The sequence below is a fragment of the Mus caroli genome, unplaced genomic scaffold, assembly GCF_978045245.1.
Source record: "Mus caroli unplaced genomic scaffold, Mus_caroli_1 scaffold_20, whole genome shotgun sequence".
Taxonomy (NCBI): Eukaryota; Metazoa; Chordata; class Mammalia; order Rodentia; family Muridae; genus Mus; species Mus caroli.
The window spans coordinates 2416896-2439736 of NW_028227275.1; the positions used below are offsets into that span (position 1 = coordinate 2416896).

A 22841-nucleotide genomic window follows, 5' to 3' on the forward strand; every position below is an offset into this window, starting at 1 on the left:
TAGCTTCGGGAACTTTCTTGTTCACTAACTCAGAGTGTTCTCAGCCCACATCGTTCAGGACCCTCTCATAGTGAATAGGTAGTAAAGGCTAGCGTGGTGTCCCTGGGACCAGCCCTACATTTCCTCATCTGAGGGTCAACACAGGACTCAGACATTCCAGGTTCAGTGGGTGTGTTGCAGAAGTCAGGCTGGTCACTGCGTGGCGAGGTGAAGGTGTGTGGCGCATTCCACTCTGCAGAGGAGAGATGGTGTGGATTAATTGAGTTCCACATGGGCTGTTAAAAATAACAGCAGGGTCAGAGGCTGTCCTTGCAGGTCACCCTAAGGCTGACTGAAGCCAGAGTGCTGCGTCTTTGGAGGAATCTGCCTGTGGACGACAAGAACAGGGCCGAAGGGGCAAATGAACCACCATGGGTGCCCAAGATCTCCTCCCTAAGCCCAGATGGGGCTATTGGCCATCCATGCATGGTGGTTACAGTACAAAGGCTCATTTCCTGGGCCCAAGCATGTCTGGATTGGGTATGAGACCAGAAGAAAGGGTCCTAGGAGGACGCTTTATCTTAAACCTTCTCATGCTCACTTAACACACACACACACACACACACACACACACACACATACACACACACACACACACACACACACACACACTGGGGTGTGTGAACACCCCGGCTATCTGCAGTCTCTCCATGCCCCTGAAAATTAATACACATTCTATTGCCTGGCTTTGCTCTGTTCCAGATCTGCTCCCCCACCTCAGCTCTGTAAAGAATTCAGGGGGGTTCAATTTGCATTTTTGCCTAGGCATGTGTTTGGGTGGAGATTGGGGTCGATGAGATAAGGAGTTTGGGATTTGCCACCCCTCTGTGGAGACACCCTTCCTTAGAAAGGTTAGAGTTAAACCACTTCCTTAGAAAGCAGCTTTGGGGACCCCTTACCTTTCTTGATAAAAGACTTTGAACGGATCCAACCTGGAGATAAGGGGAGTGTTGGGGAATGCATCTTCAGTGTTCACCAATGTTCTCTCCCCTGCCTTTTAAACTCCGAGTTAAATACTTTTCATCAGATCCACCAGAAGGAAGCTCCTTTTGAGATTTTGCCATTCATGCACTACTATTTTGAAGCCAGTGTTAATCAGTAACTGGACCCAGCTGAAGAATCCTGTCTTTGTTGACATGCAAGTTCACCTCTCAAGATTTCTGTATTAAAATTACCGAGAAGATGCCTTGTTAGCACAGTAGGTAGCCCGTCAGTTCTCATAAAAACATTGAGGAGAATTAGGGGTTTTGAGTTTAAAAGATCTTAAGAAGTCTTCAGAAGAAAAGATTTCTCCTTTCTCCCTGTAAGACTCCAAGGCTTTGCCTGTGTGTTACCCATGGTGCAAGAGCTGTGCTGAATGGGGTGTTGGGTCCTGGAGGTGTCCCTAAAGTTTGAACACCAGCCACCAGACTCTTCCTAAGGCTGTGCTGGGCAGTAGTGCTGCCTTGTTCTTTCCAGGGCTCGTTCACACCTCGGAGCATTTGCCTGTTTTTGCTTTTACTTTCTGGGAGCAGAAGCTTTGTCCTTGAAAATAGTTACCCAGAATGTGTTTAGTTTTTTGTTGTTGTTGTTTTGTTTTTGTTTTTAACAGGGTCTTATGCTATATCTCAGGCTAGTCCTGAACTCACTAGTCCAGGCTAGCTTCCCATGTTGATCCTCCTACCTCACTCAGCCTTCCAAGTGCTGAGATTTGTATGAGCCACCATGGCCAGCTACACTGTATCAGTCAGCTACAGCTACACTGTATCAGTCAGCTACAGCTACACTGTATCAGTCAGCTACCCTAGATTGTATCAATGCTATTGGTTCTGATATGGCTTTTGATGGGTATTCGGAATCTTAATGTTTGTTCCACAGCACTTTGAAAATGATCATCTCCCAGGAAGGGAAAGGTGGAAGGGTGGCCACTGCTCAGCCCTTTAGCAGGCGGCTGCATCAGCATGCTGGGCTTCAGAGTGTCTAAGGGAGAAGAAGCTAGAATAGACCTGTGCTGACACTACCTGTTCAGTAACTGTATCCTTTTGCTGCCACATCCTGGCATCTAAGAGAAGCTGTAGCCCATAAGTTCCTGGCATCGGATAGCACCTGTCTGTAAGGCAATGATGCAGCTGTCCATGCTTGGGAGATGCCCTTCCAGGTCAGAGAACCATTTACACATCTGTCTTGGGACATCTTTTCTACTAAGGAACTCTGCAGAGGATTGTGTTGTGAGCTCATAGCTCTGCCTTCACAGGCACCTGCATAAAGTTGGAGGGTGTGTCCAGGCTCTCCAGCTTGGGGCACATGATGGTCTGGGAAACTGCCCTTTCCTGGACATAGGACAATACTTTCTTACTAGAGAGTTCAGCTAGAGAAAGGTGAACCCAGACATTCTATCTGCCTGCCCTTCCTTCCTGTTCCCTTTCCCTCCCAAGGACATGTGGTGGTGGCAGGGACCTGTTCTTTTGCTCAGTGTGCACCCAGCCGACTGGGTGGTAGAAACACTTTCGTTCTTCGTTCTTCGGCTTCCCAGCAGTTCCAGAAGCTGTGCAGCCTGTGAGGGCCGCACCCTCCCAGGCATGTTTTACCATTAACTTGGAGGGGTCTATCTCCAGTAGAAAAGAGCATTATTTTTTAGGTGAGAAACAAGTCTTTCTTGCAAGAGTGAAGAAGGCTGCTCAAGGCTGTGTGGCCTCCCATATTCTCCGTGGCTAATCTGGAAGTCTCCTTGTGAGCAGAGAGCCTAAGTGGGAAGCTGGGCCCAGACAGTCTCCCTCAGCTTTGGCAGTCCTGACCCTCACAGTTCCCGTCACTAGAAGTTTCTTGCACATTCCATTTGCCAAGTTTCTGTCTTGTATGGATTTTCAGCTTTGATGAACAAACCCACAGAATCTAAATGCAGGGGCATTTAGTGACATTTACTGACCGACCTTGTATGTCTGGGGCGCTCTGCCTGTTCCGAGGTATATCCACGGATCATTTCCTCTTCAGCATCTGGATCAGTGTGATGGTGATGGTGGTGGTGCTGATGGTGGTGGTGATGATGGTGGTGGTGCTGATGGTGGTGCTGATGGTAAAAAAACACCTAGAACTTGTATTGGATGTTTGCCAGGCACCAGGTTTGGTGGGTATTTTTTGCTTAATCCTCATAGTGTGTGACAAAATACATCATGGTTACCTAGCCTCATTTTCAGGTGAGTGAAATGAGGCCCTAAGAAGAAAAGTTGCACACAAAGGCCTGCATCTGGGAAGTAGCCAGGCCAGGGTTTGAGCTCTTCCTTTCCTGACTCTGCTATTAGACTTCTGTGACATCAAATTGTCCCTCCCTTACTTGGATCTTTGAGGTTTTTGATTAGTAGTTTAATATTAAGTAAACATTTTAATATATATTAAAATGATATATTTTAATAAAATGCACATACAAAACATAATATATAAATTTAAATATTAATTAATGATTACTAATAATTATCTAATTCATAAACAACTAATAGCTTAAAAAATGAAGGTGCTTGTTCCGTTCTGTAGCCCAAGGAAGGCAGAGCTATGTGGTTGCCTGAGCTCGGAGCACAAATGGCCATTGCCAGGACTTGATGCTCTGATTCCCCCATATTCTTTGGCTCATATGCGAAGTGGTGATTTTCACTTATATCTGTTATGATTTGGATATGTCCCCATATTTTATACATTATAAAATTAATGCCCAATACAGCAATGTTGAAATGTGCTATGCTGTCCTCATAGATCAGAGCCTAGCCCAGCTGGGAATGGTGTACTGCCCACAGTGGGCTGCACTCTCCCGTAGCAATAATTAATTAAGAAAATGCCCTTCAGTCCACCTAACGCTTCAGTTAGGGTTTCCTCCCCCCAGGTGACCCAAGTCTGTGTCAGGCTGGCAAGAAATAACCAGGACAACAAAGTTAACCTTAGACATCTGATCCCTTGCATCTACAAATCAAGTGCTGTGCTAAGGGTGTGCTGCTCCAAGGACCGAGCCACACCCCCTCCCATATTATTCTGACCCAATTCCTAGTCAAGTATTGTTTCATCTGTGACTATTTGAGGCTGTCTCTCTGAAGGACATTTTCTTTTTTAAGGAGTCTATAACTACACTCTGAATAATAAACCATTAACATCAAAATTTGATCAGTGTTTACATTTCTCATCATTTCATGAGTTAAAAAATATTTCTGATCCACAGGTTGCAATCCCCATGATTGGTGTGTTTTGGGTTCTTTAAAGTTGTAGCAGTTGATCTCTGGAGCAGTCAGGCACTGGGAACTCCCTGTGGGCTCACATTTAGGGCCTCAGACCTGTTGAAGGAGTGGGGCATGCTGAAGCATCCACTTTAATAAGCACTCTGGGGAGTGCTAATGCCCATCAGGCTAAGAACCTCTAATCCATGTCCCAACCCTTGCCTTTTCCTTGGTGGTTGCTCCTTGGAGAAACCCAGTTTAGCACTCCTGGCACCTGAGTGTTGCCAGTTTCTTACCAAGCACAGATGAGCAGAGTCCTTTCATCTGGTACCCAAACCAAAAGGGCTGACTTTGGGGGATGGGGCCTGGAGGACAGGGCAAGGTTGTCTCGATAAAGAATCGGGGTTACTCTCCTGGGTGGTATTAGGCATGTAACTGTGGTGGTTTGAATGAGGAATGCTCCCCATAGGCTCACAATATTTGAACACTTAGTGCCTGTGTGGTGGGTTGAATATGCTTGGCCCAGGGAGTGGCACTATTTGGAGGTGTGGCCTTGTTGGAGTCAGTGTGGCTTTGTTGGAGGAAGTGTGTCACTGTGGGTGTGGACTTTAAGACCTTTGTCTTAATCCTTTGGCCTGGAAGCCGGTCTTCTCCTGTTTGCCTTTGGAACAAAATGTGGAATTCTCAGCTCCTCCCCCACCATGCCTGCCTGGATGCTGCCATGTCCCTGCCTTGATGATAATGGACTGAACCTCTGAACCTGTAAGCCAGCCCCAATTAAAACTGTCCTTATAAGAGTTGCCTTGGTCATGATGTCTCTTCATAGCAATAAAAACCTAAGACAGGAACCAATCAGGCAAAGTGTCCTGGGATCCTTGGGTCGATGTGGTGTGGCCCAACATGGGGCAGCAGAGGCCATAGATGGAGGCTGGTGGGCTATAAAGTGTCAGCGCTATCAGTGGGTGGAGATCTCCCTCATTGGACTAGACATTAGGAAGCCCCTGACAGGATTCCTGAAGCAGAGGGACCTCAGCTCTGACCAGAGGGCTCTGACTGCAAGGTGGGTGTGGCTTGCACGGCCAGGCTCAAGCCGGATCTATGACCAAGGCCAAGAGGATCTGGAACAAGTCTATGGTAGTAACTTTGCAGAATGTGAACTAAGAAATGAGAGGTGTTAGAAACAGAAATGATGGGGCTTGGGGACAGAATGAGAGGAGGGAGGGGGAGGGAAGAGGGAGAGAGAGAGTGGGAGGGAGGGAGGGAGAGAGAGAGAGAGAGAGAGAGAGAGAGAGAGAGAGAGAGAGAGAGAGAGAGAGAGAGAGAGCGCCCAGGAGAGGGGGTGGGAGGAAGGGGGGAGGAGACGAAGATGGAGAGGACCTCCTTGTCCAAGAACAATGATGGTTCCTCAGGCATAAAGGGGAGTCTGAGGAGCGAGGCATATCTGCCTGATTTGAGGGTTGATTCTACATTTTAGTGGCAACCTGGCAGGTGCATTTCCATTACACTGACTGAGAGTTTGGAGCCTCCGTTGGGAAGGTCCTCATCATTGCTCCAAGTCCGTAGATCATAGTCACCAGGCCCGCTCCTGGGCACACATAAATATCCGTCTATCCATCTGTTTTAATGTCTTTTCCTGATGCTATGATGAAACACCCCAACAAAAGCAACTTAAGGGAGAGAGACTTTTTTCTGGCTCAGAACTGGAGAGTACAGTCCGCCATGGTGGGGGAATCATGGCAGCAGGAGCTTGAAACATCTGGTCACATTGTATCCAGTCAGGAAGCAGAGAGCATGATGAACATTGTATCCAGTCAGGAAGCAGAGAGGGTGATGAACATTGTATCCAGTCAGGAAGCAGAGAGCCATGATGAATGCTGGGTGCTCAGCTCCATTTCTCCACTGATGCACCCCAGGGTAGCAGCCAGGGGATGGTACCACCTACAGAGCAGCAGGTATTCCCACTTCCATCAGAGCAATCAAGATCACTGCTTCAGGCATGTCTAGAGGCCAGGCGATTCTAGATTCCATGTAGCTGACCATTAACCCTAGCCACCATACATATCCATACACGCATATCTATCCTCTCTTCAGTCTTTCCATTCACCAGTCCATCCAGCTATTCAGCTATTCAATATTTGTAACCCTGTAACATGTTAGGTGCCAGGGGAATCAGACAGGAAGCAAGACCTGACCTCAACTCCTGGAAGAGTCCATTGGTAGAAGCTGGTGGACAGAGCTATCTTGAGACAGTGTGTGGAGATTCTCTAAGTGCAGGGTGCTGGTGGCCTAGTGATTCATGGTTGCTGAGTCTGACTTCTGCAAGCTGTTGGTCTAGAAGGTGTTTCCTCAGGGCTCCCAGCAGTCGCTTGCACATACTCAGGCACACGTTGAAGGCCGAGGAACCCGTGTTTGAACCTGAGCGTAAGAGGAGAAAGTGTGCTGCCCAGCTGAGTGTCTCTGGGAACTCACTGACTGGGGAAGCCTCACTGTTCTCAGTCTCATCTCTTGGACTGTCCAGGAAGCAAGAGAAGGTCGCTAGAAGATTCATGTCATTGTCACAGGACCCCCTTTGGGCCCATACTGGATGCTTTGGTTTCAACCACAGAGTACTCATTTACATAATTATGACGTAGCATCTGGAGAGCGGTTATTTTATCCTCAGGATTCTCTGTATCGAGAGGGTCTCCCTGCTCACGCTAATAAAATTTCCATTTACTCTGGACATCAACCATGGTAATTAAAAAAAAAAAAAAACCCATCAATTATTTACTGAGATGGAACTTCAGCTTGGTGTAATGCATTAGTTCAGCTAGCCATGAAGCCTGTTCCAGGGCAATAAAAGAGTTTTTTTTATCCTCCTCCCCAAAAGACATTTCCCAGTAACCTACAAATGACCTTGAGCAGATCAGTTTTCCAAGATGATACTGCAAAGACGGTGTGTAAGAAGAGGGAGAGCAGGCTTCTGCACGGAGACTGTAATCTGGACAAATACCTGCCATCCCAGGAAAGAAGAAGAAATGGAGATTTTTAAAGTTGTGATCCTTAGAAAACAGCAGTCTTTGGAAAGGCCCCTTTATTTAATAGAAACATAAATCGGAGAGTCAGCAGAGAGAGAGTTCCCCAGGGAGGAAAGACTGTGATGAGACTGCCCGTCACATCTCACACGAATCTGGAGCTCTGCAGCGTAAGGCCAGCCTAGTGGCTCCAGCTCCATCTTTAAAAGCATCGCGATTAGAGCATGAGATCCATTCCCATGTACCTCGCACTGCGGGGGGGTCTGCTCACTGCCGTTTGCTGACTAATGTCCCCCACAGAGACAAGGGCAACAAGCAAGTTTATGAATTACGACTCCCTTCGCAAGACTTCATTTATTCTCGTCTTAAGAGTGCCTGCTCTGATGAAAGCCATTAGAGCTGGGAGCGACTAAAATGCGACCTGTTTTTACGTGCCTTGCCTTTGTAGCTGGAACCAGATGAAGCCCACATTTTAATCCCTGGGCCATTAAGGAAAGCCGTGAGGGTTAAGCTAACTAGCTGCTCCCCAATGCCAGGCTCAGGTTCCAGAGTCGAGTAGCAGGAGATGCATTGGTTCAGCGTACTTCTATCTATTCATCTCTTACTTTGCTGCATAAGTACTTTGATTTCCTGTACCAGTCTGTGCTGCAAACATCATTTTAAGTGAACCAACAAACATCGCTCTCACCTGATTTTATATTCACTAAACTTTTTTTTTTTAAAGATAGTCTACATACCTAGTTGTATAAGACTAGGGCGATACTAATTAGCTAAGACATGGGCTGACTCTACAGCTCCGTGGGAGAGAGCACTTGGGACATTTGGGAGGCTCTAGGTTCAATTCTTAGTATACAAAAAAAGTCATCTAAAACTATTGATGTAGGAAATGTGACAGTTAAATTTCCATTCACGAGAGAGCATCAGGCTCACTTCCTCTTAGCCTAGCCGGGGTTTTGCAGTTGACTATTTGCATCTTTGAAATGGTCCCTGTCTTTCTAACTTCTGTGACTTAAATCTGTAGGATTCCTCTCTTGTTCCTACCAAAGCTACTGCAGACATTGGAACCAGAGAGGTGAAACCTACTTGGAGGAAGTTAGGTCACATGGGGTCTTTGAAGGGCATATTGAGATCCTTTCCTTCCTCTGCACACACACACACACACACACACACACACACACACACACACACACCACACACATACTACACACAGATGTGTGTGTGTGTGTGTGGAGTGTGTGGTGTGTACATATGTGTAGTATGTGTGTGTAGTATGTGTGTGTGTGGTGTGTGTGTGTGTGTAGTATGTATGTATGGAATGTGTGGTGTGTATGTGGAGTGTGTGTGGAATGTGTGTTGTGTGTGTGTGGAGTGTGTGGATGTTATGAGTATGTGTGTGTGTGTGGAGTGTGTGGTGTATATGTATGTGTAGTATGTGTGTGTGTTGTGTGTGTGTAGTATGTGTGTGTAGTATGTTTGTGTAGAATGTATGTTGTGTGTGGAATGTGTGGTATGTGTGGAGTGTATGTGTGTGTGGTGTGTGTGGAATGTATGGTGTGTGTGTGTGTGTGTGGAGTGTACGTATGTCTGTGGAGTGTGTGGATGTGTGGAGTGGATGTGTGTGAAGTATGTGTGGTGTGTGTGTGTATGGACTGTGTGTGTAGAGTATATTGAGTGTATGTGTGTGTAGTGTGTGGTGTGTGTGTGTATGGAGTGTGTGTGGATGTGGATGTGTGGTATGTATGTGTGGTGTGTGGTATGTTTGTGTGTAGTGTGTGAGGTGTATGTATAATATGTGTGTGGTGAGTGTAGTATGTATTGTAGTATGTGTAGTGTGTGTGTAGTATGTATGTGTAGTATGTTTGTGTTGTGTGTGTATGTGTGTGTTGTGTGTGTATGTGTGTGTGTGGTATGTGTATATTGTATGTGTGTGTGGTATGTGTAGTGTCTGTATTTCCTGGCCTACAGGAGGTGATTGGACTTCCTCTACCGCCAAACATACCAAACAAAGAAAGCTGAGCCTATGTTTTCTCTTCTTCTAGTAGGAAACTTCCCACAGGTTGAGCTTTGGGTGTCATGAATGCTTGTTATCTGAGTTTGTGTCCTATGGGGCTGTCACTGTACAGCAGCATGAACTGGTGGCACCTGGAATTTACTTTTGTAGATGACCTTTGTCTAAGCAAAAGCCAGAGAAATGGTCTTGTTCCCTATACCCGTAGCCTCTCCGACTCTTGCCCGTTATCTTCTATCTATTGGGAAAGATTTCAATTTCCACGGTCTTAGTTATTGTGACTTGTAGACAGCACGAAAGAAGTCGGTCCTGGCTGGGACTCAGTGCAGCAAAATTAAGCTTCCCGCTGTACCCTCTCAGGGAATACAGTAACGCCACTTCATTTCCCCACGACGTTTAAACCTTGCTTTTGCACCTATCTATGAGAATGTCACCACTCCACCTTCCCCATCCAGGCAGATCTGTTTGAAATCTGCACAGTGCAGCTGAATTTTAATTTCTGATGGAAGAAATCCATGAAGTTCAGCTGCCTCTTGGCCTGGAAAGGGATCAGCAAGTCAAATGATTTATTCAATACCATGCCATATGTGCCGGGGGAGGGGAGGACGGCAACCACTTTTCCTATCCTTGATTTTTGCCCTCAGTATATCTTGGTGTCCCCTGAGGTCCCAGAGCACGTGTGTGTTCAATATATGGCTCAATGTGTGCTGTTCTGCATGTCACAGTCATTGTGTGCTGTTCTGCATGTCGTGGGACAAAGAAAGAAAGCCTGAGAAGGACTGAGTGACAAGATAATCAGGACTAGGAGGCAGCAGGGTGTGTGCAGCCCCTGTGCATGTAGCTTGTTTGCTAATTGCCAACACCAGATTTTCCGGGCAATTAGATGTTTGATATCATCCAAGACCTTCTGTGCAAATGTGGACACACGGCCTCAGGCCTTCGAGGTAGCAGGTGGAGAGAGGATAGCTTCTGGGTGGATGGCAACCCGCCCAAGGTTGCCCCAGGGTCTTTGTATAGAATGCAACCATCATCAACCAGGAGAAGGGTTGCCTGGCTAGGCCCCAGTGTGAAGAGACAGAGTCCTCAGGCTTTTATAAAAAGAGGTTCCCAGTGCTTGGAAGTGAGCAAAGCTGGGGTGTTCTGCAGGCTCACTGAGGAGCCAAGTCTACCTCGTTCCCTTTTCAAGAACAGCGGGTCATGGGTACTAGTAGGAACAGGAAAGCTTGTCCTCTGGTAAGCAAGATAAGTTTTGTTGTTAGACAAGGCCTTAGGTAGCCTAGACTGCCCTTAAACTCCCTATATAACATGGGGGTGACCCTGAACATCTGATCCTCCTGCCTCTACCTTCACAGTGCTGGCCACCATGTGGTTCTGGGAGTAAAACCCGGGGCTTTGCACATTCTGGGCCAGCACTCCGCTAACTGAGTTACATCACAAGCCCAAGATGAGCGCTTAATAAATATTTTTTATTATGGTAGCGTATACATAACACAGAGCTTCGCGTTGAAACGATTTTATGTTTAATGTTTAACAATTAATGAGCAGCATGGTTTATGTTCACAACAGTGTGCCTGCCACAAGCACCGCTATTTGCAAAACTCTTCATTGTCCCAGTCAGGAACTCTGGGCTTCTGAAAGCAATAACCCTTGGTCACCTTTTCCCTACTGTCTGTCTTTTTGGATTTGCCTGTTCGGGATAGTTCATGCAAGCAAAATTACATAGTGTTTCATGTTTGTCCTGTTTGCACTGTTTCCTGGCTCGCTGGTGTTACAGTGAGGTGGGGGGGGGGAAGGGGGCGGTTGTCGGCCTTGCACGGGATTGTACTGTTCCCAATACTATTCAGCCATGTTGGTGAACTCCTTCCGCTATGGATGGACACACCACAGGTGTGTTTCCAGTCTTGGTTATTGCAACTGCTGCTGCCACGAGCATTCACATACAAGTCTCTCTGTGAGTCCGTTTCCAAGTCTCTACCAGTTACGTTGCTGGATCACGTAGTTATTCTACATATGACATTTGGAGGAGCAGCCAAACCATTTTTCAGAGCAGCTGGCCCATTTACATCTCACCAGCAAAGCACCAGACTTCCAATTTCTGTGCTTGTTTTTCTTTCCTTTTAAAAATTATAGTCATCCTTGTGGGTGAAGTAGCATCTCATAGTAATTTTTGGTAGGCCAGTTGGCTTCGAACTCAGAGATTCACCTGCCTCTGCCTCCCAGGTGCTCGGATTAATGGTGTGCACCACCACAGCCTGATGTCATTGTCATTTTGATCTGAATTTCTTTGGTGGCTAATGAGGCTGACCATATTCTTCTAAACTCATGGAGCCTCCTGGGGAAGAGAAAGGCTGTGAGCCCAGATAGGAGGTGACTTGCAGATAGGAGACTTCATTCTCTCATTCATGATCCATTTTGCTCCTCAGCCTGCTCGGGAGCCACTGGAATAATGCTGTTTGAATTCCCACCGAGTAGAGAAAAAGCAATTCTGCAAGAGGCTGGGATTAACACAAAGCGATTTAGCAGATGGAGCTATTCCTCGTGCTCCCCCAGAGAGGAGAGCTTCTCCCAGATAGAGCCAACCCATACACCGCCTACATGGAATTAAGCTGTGTACTAAACTAGCAGAGTTTCCAGAGCAGTTGCCTGGCCCATGGTACTGGTGGGCATGAAGCATCTTGCTGTTGTATCCCTGATTGGATAGCAGCTTCTGTCAGCAAGTCTTTGCTTGGTTGCTTTGGGGCCCTGCCAGCCCTGGGCAGTGGGCACAGGGGCACTGTGGAGCTTTCAAGCATTGACCAGGGACAGTGTGTCTTGTCCTGGGATATCCCTGAGACTGCTCCAGAGCAAATGTCTGTAATTGAATCATTGCAACGGGACAAGGACCAGGGCAACAGGACATTTGACCTAGTTTGACCTAGTTTCCCTTATGGGGATCAGTCCCAGGGCCAGGGCAGCTGACCCAGCTACCTTTTGGCTGCTACCCTTTTCCCTCCTGAATGTCAGAAACCTCCAGTCTCCCTGAAGATGTTGAGCTCACTGCGCTCTGGAGGGCCTTGTGCCTTGGGAGGGGCAGGTGATACATCTGTCAGTCATTGGATGCTGTTTCTGACAATTGCTCTCATGTCCCATATTCCATGAACAAGAATTGTTAACCCTGGAGTAGGGTGTGTCCTCTGCACCTTTGGCTGCCTGAGGGCTGTAGATCCTCTTCCGGGATACCTGAAGACTGGCCTATCTTCTCTGTTGCAATAATTTCCTCCATGGGGAGACATAAGTAATATGCCTGTCATGAAGTTCCAGTGACATGGTCCCTCTAAAGGGTAGACTGGGGAACCAGTGAGGTAATTAGGCACACAGAGCATGGGTGAGGGGGTTGCTCACAGGAACACAAGTGACCATGAAGCAGCCACACTAGAAAATCCCATACCCAGTATGGGATGATGGCTTCTCCGTGGCCACTTGAGAGGAGCCGCTCCCGTAATGTCCACTCCCGTAATGTTTCCCAGCCTGTGTACTCCAGAGCTTCCCCAGCCTCCAAGGCTACTTCTATTAGGGCAGAATCATAAACAAATGTTAGGAGGAAAGACTGAGTCTCAGGTCCTGTGACGCACCACCCCCCCGGGCCCCCCAGCAATCCCTAGCTCTACGAGGGACTGTAGTCCCATTGGGGTGGGCTCCCACAAGCTGCCGCAGCTGCTCCAATGAAGATGATAAGTGCTTTGCTCAGAGGACCACACTCTCCTGCACGTGACACAGGTTGTGCTGGTCCACTGTGGAGTCCGCATTACAGAGCTGAGCCCTTCTGGGAACAGAGCAGTGTCTCCTGCTTAATGGGGGGTTAGAGGCGAGGGTGGCCGTGACAGGCCTGGTGGTCACTTAGAGAAAAGGGGCAAAACATCCACTTGTTCAAGTTCTAAAGGCCAAGTGCAAGGGTTAGTGGCCTGGGCAGGGACATCCTGACTTCCAGGCTGGGGACTGCCCCGTGCGGTATTATAGCAGACTGTTTAGAACCTGTGTGTGTAGGAACAAAGCCACGCTGGCCTCTTTCCTGCTTCCTGGGCTGGGCCTGCGTCACTTTTAAGAAGCTAATTTTTGTCTTTCCTTTCAGAAACAGCCCCCACATCTGCATATTCCTCTCCAGCCCGGAGTCTCGGGGACACAGGAATAACACCTCTGTCCCCTTCCCATATCTTGGTAAGAAATGTGTGTGAGTGTTTGTTGTGTGTGTATGTATGTGTGTTTGTGTGTATGTGAGAGTTTATGTATATATATGTGTGCATGAGTGTGTGTGTGTATGCATGTGTGTGTGCATGTATTAGCTGCCTTCGCTAGGCAAGCCGCTCACATCCCCCTGTTGTGTGCACATGGATGTGGTGGAAGCAAATGCACTTTGCCAAGCCTGCTTCCTATCCTGGGCCTGGGAAAGCTTTCTGAGGTGTGCCTGGTGGATGCAGAGGCACCAGCCTGGAAAGTAGTGTGAGCTTAGGGGGATCAGCTTTTGAGAGCCTAGAGTGGTGGCAGGGGTTCTGCAGTAGTGGGGAGACATGGGCTTCTGCCCCATGGCAGGTAGCATTTCCATAGTTAGCCCCGTATGCTCGCTCAGCTAATGAAGGGAACCATCTGCAGGGGGCACCCTCAGCCAGTCAGGGCTGCTTTCATTTCTCTGTAAGCCTCTCCCTCTCAGATGGGAGCTGGAGCTGGAGCTGGCCTGCTCGAGCAGGGCAGTCTGCCTTCAGTGAATGCCAAACTGGGCAGGGTGGAGGTTTCCTCCTCAAGACGAGGCCTGGCCCTCACCCTCCCGTGGCTCCCCATGCACTTTCAGAACGATGCTGACCCTGTCTCTGAGCAGCAGACCTTTCTTGTGGTGGTGGCCATCGACTTTGGGACCACGTCCAGTGGCTATGCCTACAGCTTTACCAAGGAGCCAGAATGTATCCACGTGATGCGGTGAGTGTGGCAGGGGGAGGGGCACCAGGTGGCCTGGGTACCACACTTGCGTGGGCTTGTGGGTAGGCTAGTCACTGGTGTGCGGGAGAGCATTCTGATTCACGTCCCCATGCTACTTGCCAACGTCCAGACTACAGGTTTCCATCTGTCAATCATTGGGTTAACTCTTACATAGTTTAGGGAGGGGCTGTGCAGGACAATTTAATCCCAGCTAGAGTAATTCCAGAGGAGCCAGCAAGGACCCTATATAGTACCTGTGATAGAGGTGAGCCAAGGGTTAGCCACTTTCTGGTGACCTCAGGCAATTATTGAACCTGCTACACCTCTGTTTCCTCACTCTAGAGTTGGGGATAAAGGCAGTATCTGCCTCATGTGTTCTTTGTGCAAATTTAATGAGATTTTCTATGGAGTAAATCAGCATACATGAAAGATATGAGCAGGAAGGTGCCCACCCGTCGCTGTGCAGAAAACACCCAGCCCCTGAGAAAGCAGAGAAGGGTGGACCTCAGCCCAGTGACTCCAAAGCCAAAATGCCCTGGGGCATCCTTAATGTTTTCACCACTGTCCTTGGGGTCCCATGGGACAATGTCCCTGGGGATTCAGTGATCAACCTCAGAGTGAGACATTAGTGTTTGTCTAAAGTCATTGAAAAAGTGATTCACAGCAAGTCTGAGGCACTTAGCTGATGGGGGAACGTGCAACTTGACTGGGAGTCTGGCCAGAGACAGTGCCACAGGTATCTTAGTGGAGGACCCTCAAGACAGGAGGCACCCATCTGCTCTGTGCAGACCTTCTCATGCTGGATGTGGCATGAACACGTTAGAACAGGTTAGAACTCAGCCGGGGCAGCAGCGACTGGGCCCATGTCTGGCACTAAGGCTGCTCCCAGGTCTAGGCTTGGCAGGGAAGGGAACAGTGCAGGCTCCTGGCAGCCCTGGCTTCTGGAGGGCAGGAACCCCGAGAGAGGAGAAAAGAACCATGAGCAACCTGCCCTTCCCACCCTAGGGTTGAGCTGACCCCAGCCCTGCCCCACTGCATGTCTGTGTCTGCCCACCGGTGTCCTCCTCTGGCCCTGTGTCTCCTCCTCAGTATGATCCCCATCTTGTCACCATGGCTGTCACTGAGCTATGGAAGCTGTCTGGGGCCCCTCCTTCTTTTCCATGCATGTGTTCTTTCTTCTGTATGCTCCCTACCTGTAGCCGCCTCCTCCCCAGCACCCCAAATGGCTATCTGAGCTCCCCCTTCCTGGGTCCTCTGTGCTCCTCATTACCATAGCCATTGGCTGCCTCAGCCCTCTCTGGTCTGTTTGGCTTTCTCCTCTCTCTTCCTGAGTCTCTCTCAGCTCTGCCCCAGGCGAGGCATGACCTCTGCACCTACCTGCCTTTGGGCTCAACAGCAGCGTCCCTGATCTGTTGTTAGACTTGCACCTGTTCCCGTTATTCACAGATCTTTCCAGCCCGGTTCCTCTGCTGTCCCAGCCCATCCCTCACTCTTCTTGTGTGTACATCTTCTAGGCTTTGCCTGACCAAAGCCATCACTTAACCGTTACCTGGGCCAGCTCACCTAAAGCAGCCTGAAGTGAGCTTTCTTCTGAGATCTCTCCTGGGCCCCACCAGCTGTTGCTTCTGCTTTCCCCGGACCCGCAGATCATGCCCCTGGGCTCCCTCTTTCTATCCGGTCAGGCATGTCTTGCTGCATTTGTCCAAAAAGGTCTTATTTAGAAGAGGAATCCAGCTGGCTGTGTACTCATATCAGCTGCTGAGTGCTTGAAAATGAAAAATAAAACAGTATATGGCCTACCAGGCTTATTGGAAGGTTGAAATATGGTAAGCACTGTACCGATGTGTCACCAGCATGTAGCTGCTCAGTAAACACTGAGTAAAAAGTGAACGCAGAACTTGTATTGAGTAAGAACCTGGTTCTTGCCCCTTCTCCTTCTAACTGAGGCGTGTCTGGATGTTAGTCAGTTGATACAGAGTGAGTCTGAGCTCTCACATCAATGACAGATGTAAACAGTAGACACTCCACTCCACTGTGCTGACTAGACTGGGGGTTTTCAAAGACCTGTAACTTCTGCTTTTCCTTGGTGACAGGAGATGGGAAGGAGGTGACCCTGGTGTTTCCAACCAGAAGACCCCGACCACCATCTTGCTGACACCAGAGAGGAAGTTCCACAGCTTTGGGTACGCTGCCAGGGACTTCTACCATGACCTGGACCCCAATGAGGCCAAGCAATGGCTATACTTGGAGAAGTTCAAGATGAAACTCCACACCACAGGGGTGAGTTGGTCTCTTTAGAGGGGGGGCAAGGGACTGCAGTGTAGAGGGTCTTCCACTTGATTCCCCAGGTTTCTCCTAAAAAGAGGTTAATGACCATCTAACTAGGTCTTGGAACAGCCTGGAAGGCTCCTCACATCCGTTTGTGGGCTCACAGTGCATCCTGCTGTTTGGGGGGGGGGCGAGTTGTTGGGAGTATTTAGTTGTTTGTTTTGTTTAGGAAATTGACAGGCCAGAGAGCATCCCAACTGTGACGTGGGTGCAAGGTGCTGCCCCCTTGCTGCCCAAGGGGCTGTTGAGAGATCAGAGGCCCCTCTACCCACTGAGACCAACTCGTGGCTGAAGACCCAAGTAGGGGAGGTGGGTCAGGGCTGAGGCTATTTATTAACTGATCGGTTTGGAAATGATTACCAGTGTAAAAACATCTTTTATTCGCCAGATGTAATTGTTTCAGATTCTTACTGCCGAATAAGCTCACACTTTCTAACTCTTTCTGAACTCTGGCTGGCTGGTTCAACTCAGCCTGTTCCTGGCCCAAATGCTTCTCCAAGCATTCTCTTAGCTTTTGACTGAATTGCTCACCTGCAACCTAAACCTGTCTCTGTAAAACCCCTCCCCCTCCCCCTCTCTGTACTGCCTTCTAAAGCTGCCTCTCTTTCTTGTCTGTTCTTGTGAGAGTTGGGCATATTCCATCTCTGACTCATTCTGTCAAATCTATCTCTGATTCGTCACTTTGTCTGCCTCTCAACTAGACGTCACTTTCAAACATGGCTGCTTCCTTCTACAAACTAACTTTACCTTCATTATTTGGGATGAAAGGTGTGTCCTAAGGGCGTGTCTGTATTCCAGCCATAGGGATTAAAGGTGTGTCATTCCAGACAGATCACACAGACCTAGAAAGTCTTTGGATGTGACCCCCTTGTCAGAGCAGCCATGTTGCTGGATTAAAATTCCTCTGCAAACCAGTACTAATAAACAGGCCACCCTCTGTGTGCGTGGAGCAAGAAGTTAAGCGCGTGTGGTAGTTATTAGAGGGCTGAATGACAGACCAACGGCTTCACTTCTAAAACTCTGAGCAAGCCAGTGTTCTGTGAGTGGCCCAGGTCGAGCAGGCATCCCCTTCCCGAAGCTTCATGGGAAAGGTGGAAACTAGATGAAGACCATAGGCTCTGGCCACATGCCATGGGTCTCAGTGCCGCCCCTGACTCCTCTAAGACACTTAGTCCAAGCCACGTGACCTTGCTAGACCTCGCTGTGCTTCCGTTTCAGAATTCTATTTATTTGCCTACTTTTAATTGACTCTTTGTGATTTTTACATCATGAACACCAAATCCCATTCATTTCCAGGTCATTCCATATCTGCTTCCCATCCTGTAACCTCCTCCCCCATCTCCTTCCCCTCCCCCCCAAAAAACCAACCCCATCTGGCCATGGAAACTGTGGTATGTCACAGTGTGTCAAACAGTACACTCTTCTCCTCAAACAACTTTACTTGCAGATGTTCTTTGCAGTGAGTCATTGGTCTGATCTGAGGCCTCTGGTTTCTGCTACACATCAATCTTGGATTCTCACGGGGACTCCTCTTGGATATCCTGTTGTCCTGTGTCATGGAGATCCAGCAGCTTTGGATCTGTAGTACCATCCCCATTCACATGCTCCAGCAGTTCAGAGATTGGGTAGATGTTGGGGTGAACCAGCTCAAAGGCCTGGATCAGGGCCTGAGTGGTAGCTGAGTTGGTCAGCTTGCCTGCTCTCCCATGCCCATGCCACCAGGGCCAGCTCTCCATCACTGCCCAGGCAAAGGATTAGGCCAACACTCGTGTGCCCACACCACCAGAGCCAGCTCACACTCCTTTTTAAAATGGAGACACTTACAAGATTTTGTTCACAGGGAGTATAAGGATCGAAGTGATATACATGCATGATGTCCCCAGAGGAAGGAAAGTTCTAGTCGAGTGGTAGCTTCCATTGGCATTTGAGGAGACAGCAAAGGGGAGGCAGGAAACTCACCACTGGCACCTCGCCCTCCAGGGCTCAAGGTTTACATGAGGTTGCATTTCTCCTGGCTGGAAAGGTCTCGCACATTTTTTTCTGATGGGCCGCAGTGCTGATTGTCAGGATTGGGCAATGGAGGCACAGGGTGAAACTGTAGCTTCTCAGGACTCTGCTGCCTCCCTGAGCCTGAGAATCTAGAAGCTGGGCACCAGGAGAATGGGGCGCTGGCCGGGAGCAGTGAGCATGAGCAGATAGTTTAGGATATAACCCAAGGCCCCACACAGACCCATCAGTAACTCGTGGCCCCGCCTCAAAACAGTGGCAAAGCCTGGCTATCTAGCCTACATCAATCTGATTAATTTGTTCCTCCCACTGATAAGTGGGTTAGTCCAGAGGCTTCCTTCCACACCCACCCATCCCCCCCCCCCCCCGCCGCCCCCAGGGACCCTGTTCATGATTTTTTTTATGACCTCTTTCCACCCACCATCTGGCCTCTGCACCGTATCCCCTGTCAGAGGACCGTGTATGGCAGCTGCTTTGGCTTCTGGCAGAGCCAGAGAGGCAGCAATGCCTGCCTGGCTTTCAGCAGATTAGACAGAACCAGCCTTAAAATAGGAACTCTTCTATTTTAGTGACTTGGCTGGCAGCTCACCGGGGAAGGAGAGGTTGCTGTGTGTTAGCATCCCGCTTGGCAGTGAAGTGGCATGATTCAAGCTGTCACAGAGCTCCCAAGGGTGACCCATGTCTGGAAGTTGCATGTGAACTGCACTGGGCTTAGCACCTGCTCTCCATTCCCAGGACTTGCTATGGGCCAGAGGCTCCTGCTCCTGAGGAGCCAAGAAGGGGAGAGAAGGGAGGGAGGGAAGGAGGACACAGTGATGGTGGGGCCTGGGGAGAACCCCCAGAGCTTTAACAGAGTAAGGAGACATTACTGCCTGGTCCCTTGCACGGGTAAGGGGGTACGACATTGTCTCTGCCTCTTTCAACATAGGGAAGCAGGATTCCTCTGGTCTCCAAACAGCCATCCCAAACCAAAGGCATGGTTCCTCCTAACCATGGACACATCTTTCTGTAGGACCTCACCATGGACACAGACTTAACAGCAGCAAATGGCAAGAAGGTCAAAGCCCTCGAAATCTTCGCTTACGCCCTGCAGTACTTCAAGGAGCAGGCTCTGAAGGTAAAGCCTAGCGTCAGTCAGTCTTATGTTAGGCCAACCTTGGGTTGCTGCACCTGCCCAGGAGGCGGAGGTGCAGCCTACGGGGAGAGCATGTGGGCTCTGAGGTTACAACAGTCCAGTGTGTTCCTTTGTTGATGTTTTTAAAGTTTTTTTTTAAAGGTTTATTATTTACTCTATTATGAGTACACTATGAGTACACTATTTTCAGACACACAAGAAGAGGGCTTTGGATCTCATTACAGATGGTTGTGAGCTACCCACCACGTGGTTGCTGGGAATTGAACCCAGGACCTCTGGAAGAGCAGTCAGGGCTCTTTAACCACTGAGCCATTTCTCCAGCTCCTGAATGTGTTCTTAGGCAACGCTGGTGGGAAGGTGAAAGTATTCAGCATCTTGGAACAAATTTGGCAGCTCCTAAAAAAGACAGACACAGAGACATGGCCCAACCATTCCACTCCTAGGGAAACGAAAACGCTCACACATAAAACCATTCACATTGAAAAATTCATAGCAGTGTTATTTATAAAAACTAAAAAGCAGAGACAAGTCAAATGTCCGTCAGCTGATTGATAACCGAATGTTACTCAGCCATAAAAAGACATGAAATACAGATGCATATCACGGTCAGATAAACCTTGCGAACATCATACGAAGTAAAAGAAACAATACATAAAAGCCTCGTTATATAATTATTTCCCTTTGTATGAAATGCTCATAATAGGTAAATCCACAGAGTCAGCAGTCCCTTCCCTTATAGGGTGCGTATGAAATAATTGAGAAGAGCCCAGGGGCGCCCTGCCTCCACACTGCTGTGTGGGATGTAGGCACAGGCTCCTCTGGAGTTCCTGGTAAAGGACTGACTGCTCAGCAAAGCCACAGGAGGGGTGTCCCAGGGGGTGTCCCTGGGGCCAGCAGCATCTCTTCACCTCCTACACTTATTCTTCTCGGCGTTAGGAGCTGAGTGACCAGGCAGGGTCAGACTTTGAGAACTCTGACGTCAGATGGGTCATCACGGTGCCTGCCATCTGGAAGCAACCAGCCAAGCAGTTCATGAGAGAAGCTGCCTACCAGGTGAGGGACATTGGGATGGGGGGGGGGCAGAGGAGAAGGAGCTGAGATTCCCACAGTGGTGACTGTGACTGTGCTCAGGAATCTCCCAGCATCCACCAGCTTCCTAAGGAATATGGGAAGAGACATGGGTAAAGGGTCTTCTTGTGCCTCAGCTTCCTGTGTCAGCCTAACAGGCTCCCATCCTCTCCCCCCTCTTACCCGCTCTCCTCCCTCCCACCTCTCCCCTCTCCTCTCCCCCTTCTTCCTCCCTCTTCCATCCTCTCCCCCTCTCCCCTCCCCTCCCCCTCCACTCTCCTCTCCTCCTACTCCTCTTCCTCCTCCTCCTCCTCCTCCTCCTCTCTCTCTTTCTTTCTCTCCCTCTCTCCCTCTCCCCCTCTCCCCCTCTCTCTCTCTTCTTCCCTCCCTCTCTGTTTCCCTCTCCCTCACCCTTTCCCTCTCTCCCCCTTCCTCTCTCTCCCTCTCTCCCCTTCCTCTCTCCCTCTCCCCTTCCTCTCTGTCTCCCTCTCTCCCACCCTCTCTCCCCCATCCTCTCTCTCTTTCATCCCTCCCTCTGGATTCATGTGTCTGGGTCATGGTTCCACTGTAAATTTTGGGGACTGGATTTCAAACTGTGGCTCAGAGACATTTCCTGTAGATATGAAAGACCATGAAAAACTTCAGGAAAAGCCTTGGAAACAAGAACATTTATATAAGAAGGGAGTAGAGGCAAGGATTCAGCTTGGCCAGGAGGCTGACAGTGGCCACCTGCCTCTGGGAACTGGACCGCCCTCTGCTTACTTGCCCGTCAGGGCCATCTAGAAGCATGTGGACTCTCCGAGAAGGGTGAGGGCTAACATACCGAGTGCTGTCAGGCTCCTACACCAGGGCAGCTCCATGGTGAACCTGTCACCCTCCGAGGCAAGACTCTCCCAAGATTGGTGACCAGCTATCAAGAGTTCACCCGTGCTGTAGATGTTCACAGCCTCTCTGATGGTTGATATTGATGGCCAGCTTGACAAGATCTGGAATCTTCCAGGAAACAAACATTAAGGCATGTCTGTGAGGAAATTTCTGGCCATAGTCGATGTGGGAAGATCCATCTTACTGCAGGAGGCACCTCTCATGGGCAGGAATCCTAGGCTGACTAAGCTGGAGAAAGGGAGCCAGGCACCAACATTCATTCTTCCTGCTTCCTGGCGGTGCAGTGTGAGCCTCTGCCTCAGGTTCCCGCTACCATGCCTTTCCCTCCATGACCGTGACCAGACTGTACTCTCAAACCTGGGGCCAAAATAAACCCTGCCATCTTTGAACTGCTTCTGTCAGATGTTTTCTGCTAGCTGCAAGAAACATACCAATGCAGCCTCCCTACCATCACAGATAACTGTGCCAAGCAGTCTTCTGTGGTCTGTCCCTGTCCCCAGCCGAGCTGGCTTTTGATGAGCCTGGATCAGTACTCTGCCTTGAGAGTCAGGGTTTGGTCTTTAATCTCAGTCCTAGCCAGGACTGGCACGTCATCAGTGCCTTAGATGTCTCCTTGTCCTCTGTCCTCATAAGACCTCCCAAGAGACACCATACCCACTTTTTCTCAGGAGGCAGACTTGTGACATCAAGTCAGTAGCCATGTATATATGATCCTTTCCTACCAAGAGTCACCGAAGCACCTTGATCCCCAGCAGGTGGTAATGTGGCCCCGTGAGTTTGAGCGCCACAGGCTCTGTTCAGTACTCAGGGCTCTACCCAATGCAGCTCCTGGAGCTCAGCTTGTTCAAGGTCAAGGGCAGATTATCCTCCGCTCGCAGTCCCCTTTCCGGGGCTGTTTCCTCCGCTCTCCCCCTCCTCTGTGCGGTGAGAATCTGGCTCTATGTATGAAGCTGCCAAAAATAGATTTGCTTTTATAGGGCTGAAGTAAGAGGCAGGAAGTTGCAGAAGGAGGCAAACCTTTAAGAAGAGAAGGATGCAGACGCATCTTAGTTGTTCACAGGAGCCCTGGGCATCAGCCTTCAGGGTGTGTCCAAAGATGAGTGTGTTCAGGGGTGGGCCGTCGGGACTTGACCATTTGCCCATACTGCACTGTGCTCTGAGCTGTTCCCAGAAAGGATATGCAAACTTCATGGCCTCAGCTCGCACTCCCCAGCCCACAGGAAGGCTTCAGCAGC

General features: G+C 49.2%; 1 protein-coding gene across 2 annotated transcripts in view; it reads left to right on the plus strand.

The window, feature by feature from the left end:
* The window catches only part of Hspa12a (heat shock protein family A (Hsp70) member 12A), a 148882-nt gene that overhangs the window by 103355 nt on the left and 22686 nt on the right, over nucleotides 1-22841 (plus strand). For both annotated transcript variants that reach the window (XM_029472581.2, XM_021151657.3), the window contains 5 exons: nucleotides 13345-13430; nucleotides 14059-14183; nucleotides 16277-16463; nucleotides 19531-19635; nucleotides 20590-20706. In XM_029472581.2, coding sequence (XP_029328441.1) covers nucleotides 13345-13430; nucleotides 14059-14183; nucleotides 16277-16463; nucleotides 19531-19635; nucleotides 20590-20706 — 620 coding nt within the window. The remainder of the gene's footprint in view (nucleotides 1-13344; nucleotides 13431-14058; nucleotides 14184-16276; nucleotides 16464-19530; nucleotides 19636-20589; nucleotides 20707-22841) is intronic.